This window comes from Myotis lucifugus, unplaced genomic scaffold, assembly GCF_000147115.1.
Source record: "Myotis lucifugus unplaced genomic scaffold, Myoluc2.0 scaffold_86, whole genome shotgun sequence".
Taxonomy (NCBI): domain Eukaryota; kingdom Metazoa; phylum Chordata; class Mammalia; order Chiroptera; family Vespertilionidae; genus Myotis; species Myotis lucifugus.
Genome location: NW_005871134.1, coordinates 1,437,458 through 1,440,926, shown reverse-complemented (window position 1 = coordinate 1,440,926; position 3,469 = coordinate 1,437,458). Strand labels below are relative to the sequence as shown.

The following is a 3,469-nucleotide window of genomic DNA, read 5'->3' as shown; positions in this document are numbered from 1 at the left end:
CATCAATGATGCGAGAGAATCATTGATCGGCTGCCTCCTGCACACCCCCTACTGGGGATTGAGCCCACAACCCTGGGCATGTGCCCTTGACCAGAATCGAACCCAGGACCCTTCAGTCCACAGGCTGACGCTCTATCCACTGAGCCAAACTGGCTAGAGCAATAAAAATCTATTTAAAAAAAAAAAAACTTTAAAGGAGAATATATACAAATGTGTATATGTGTATTTTACATATACACATCAGGCAATAAATACCTGAAGCAATATGCATATATGCATAACCCATGGGCACAGACAATAGCATGGGGAAGGCTTGGGATGGGGTGGGAATTAGGTAGAGAGGGGCAAAAAGGGAGAAAATGGGAGACATTTGTAATACTGTCAACAATAAAAATCCTATATAATAAAAGGCTAATATGCAAATAGACCAAATGGCGGAACAACTGAACAACCTAACAACCGGTAGCTATGACATGCGCTGACCACCAGGGGGCGTGCACAGAACATGGCAGGTGTCAGCCGTGGCAGGATGGTGGATCAGGTGAGTGGGGGCACCAGACCAAGGCGGGGCACTGGTTGCTGTCATTGGGGTGAGCCTCTGTGGTTACTGAAAATTCTTTGCTCCTGCGCGCCATGAACCCATCTGGCGCTCACACCTGCTGCTGGCACAGGCCCCACTCGCACCCACTGCTGGCTCCAGAGCCACCACTTGCACCTGCTGCTGGCACCAGCCCCAATTGCTCCATGCCGTCAGCAGGTGCGAGCGGGGCCAGTGCACCATCAGCACGTGGGAGCGGAGGTGGTGGGAATGGGGCTACCAGCAGACAGGGGGCCAGGGTCCACGGTGGGAGGGGCCAGACGGGGGCGTGGAGGATGGGCTGAGACACACCCCTCTGCCCACCACAGCCTCAGGGCCCACAGTTCCTTTCAAGGTGCATGAATTCATTCACTGGGCCCCTAGTAATTTAAATAAAGACCTGAAGCAAATACAACAAAATGTTATAGTGACAGAAATGTAGGTATTTTTTATATTCCTCATATTTGAAAATATTTTTTTTTTTTTTAGAGAGAGAGAAAGGAAAAGAGAGAAACATTGATTTACTGTTCAACTTATTTGTGCATTTATTGGGTGATTCTTGTATGTGCCCTGACCAGGGATCAAACACACAACCTTGGCATATCAGGATAATGCTCTAACCAACTGAGCTAGCCAGCCAGGGCATGAAAATATGTCTTAACTTTCTCAATGTGAAGAAGAATTTTATTTTTGGATATACTTAATTTGAGATGTTTCTTCTGAGATGGTTTACTTCTGGGCTATTTTGTTTCATTGGTCTATATATCTATCTATATGTCAGTACCACACAGTCTTTACTACTGTTGTTTTGTAGTATGTTTTGAAATCAGGAATTGTGAGGTCTCCAATTTTGTTCTTTTTCAAGATTGTTTTGGCTATGCAAGGTTACTAATACATTTTAAAAATATGTTATTTTAGTGTGAATTTCCATAATGATTAGAGAAGTTCTGAGAATTCTTTCAATATTTTTTGGTCATAGATTGGTCATAGATGGATGAAGAGGAGAAGGATGTGTAAGCATCATTTAAATATTTAAGTGTTTGCCTAATGATTCATCTAGTGTTCAAAATTTACATAATCCTACTATGGAAGATTTTTTTATTTTTATTTTTTTTGTGTTTTGTTTTCATTCTGATATTTTCAAAGAAACACTGTGGTTAAAAAAAGAAATTTTGTGCAAAATGCATACTATTTCCATAGGACAGATTCCCAGACATATAATTACTGGGTCAAAGAGTATGAATCTTCAAAGCATTTGCTGCCTTCCAGGAAAGTGTTGCAATATATGTTCCTTGGGAGAATCCTAACTTGAAATCTAGCGGATCTGGGAGTGCTTTCTATAGGCCTAAGGTCTGTCCTTTATTTAATCATTCGTAACTGATAATTAATTATTCCACTTTGGTTGATACATATACCTTTGTATTAACCTCTGGTTTAATTAGTATTGATCCCACTAATGAATGAACACAAAAAGAAAATATTTTCGCTCAATATCAGGAAGGGCTTGCTGAAGAAAAAACTCTTCCAAGATAGACACTCCCCAGTATTGGAGGTAGGTGAGCAGAGACTGAACAATTATAGCAGAATGTTATGAATGAGTCCTTCTTTCTTTCCTCAAACCTTTAGAAAACACCTCTTCCCTCAGTCACGTACAAGGACCTGAAGACCCAGAGGTGAAAAAAAATTTTTTTTAATATATTTTATTGATTTTTTACAGAGAGGAAGGGAGAGGAATAGAGAGTTAGAAACATCGACGAGAGAGAAACATCAATCAGCTGCCTCCTGCACACCCCACACTGGGGACATGCCCGCAACCAAGGTACATGCCCTTGACTGGAATCGAACCGGGGACCCTTCAGTCCGCAGGCTGACGCTCTATCCACGAAGCCAAACCAGTTAGGCAAGGTGAAAAATTTTTTTTTAAATATATTTTATTGATTTTTTACAGAGAGGAAGGGAGAGAAATAGAGAGTTAGAAACATCAATCAGCTGCCTCCTGCACACCCCACACTGGGGATGTGCCGGCGACCAAGGTACATGCCCTTGACTGGAATCGAACCCTTCAGTCCGCAGGCTGACGCTCTATCCACTGAGCCAAACCAGTTAGGCGAGGTGAAAATTTTTAAGGTGCTGCCGCCCAGGCTGAATTTCAAGAGTTTAGCTAAAGGATCCAGTCCTGGGTCCTCTGAATACTTTGTTGATGGCTGGACCTTAATTTTAGGCTTTGCAGGGTGTGCCGGTACGAATGGAAGACTGGAAACCCAGAAAATGAAAACAGCTTTTATGGGAATTCAATTAATTACGTTTCTTGAAACTATCCATCAAGTTCACTTGTAGATGTTGGGGGCAAAGATAAATTCTTGCAGAAGGGACATTCAGGGGCGGGAGAGGAAGAGACAATTCCGGGTGGGGAAGGTTGGGCGAAAAAGAGCAGTACCTCCTAGTCTCCCAACTTGGCTCCTTTCGTGTACCCCCTCGACTCCTGGTACCTACCCTGCCGGCTGAAATGAGCGCCCGCGGGCAGGCTAGCTGGGTGGGTCACTTAGTGCCCCGGAACCTCCCGCGCAAGCTCGTGCAGCAGTGCGTCCGGGGAAGCGTTTGCGCGCTACACCGCCCTGCGCAGTGCCCTTCAGCCCGGTGCCGGGAGGAGAAAGTTTAGGACGCGGGACCCGGCGGTGGTCGTGGTGATTTTCTTCCCAGTGGGCGGTCTGAGGCCAGGCCTCAAGTAAGAGCGGCCTCACCATGATGACCGGACGGCCGGGCCGAAGGCCCTTAGAGTTCCTGCCGGATGAGGCCCGGAGCTGCCCCCGCCCAAGCTGACGGACCCGCGGCTCGCCTACTTCGCCTCTTGGACTATTACTCCGCCCTCCTGAATCACACGATTCGGCAGCA

At 45.5% G+C, this 3,469-nt stretch overlaps 1 protein-coding gene across 1 annotated transcript in view; it reads left to right on the top strand.

Annotated features, from left to right (window-relative positions):
- The first annotated feature begins 3,092 nt into the window (after positions 1–3,092).
- Positions 3,093–3,469, top strand: part of NDUFC2 (NADH:ubiquinone oxidoreductase subunit C2) — a 9,034-nt gene continuing 8,657 nt past the window's right edge. Inside the window, 3 exon segments of the mRNA XM_023755925.1 lie at positions 3,093–3,374; positions 3,377–3,418; positions 3,421–3,466. Of these exon segments, the coding sequence (XP_023611693.1) occupies positions 3,320–3,374; positions 3,377–3,418; positions 3,421–3,466 (143 nt within the window). The 5' untranslated portion in view covers positions 3,093–3,319.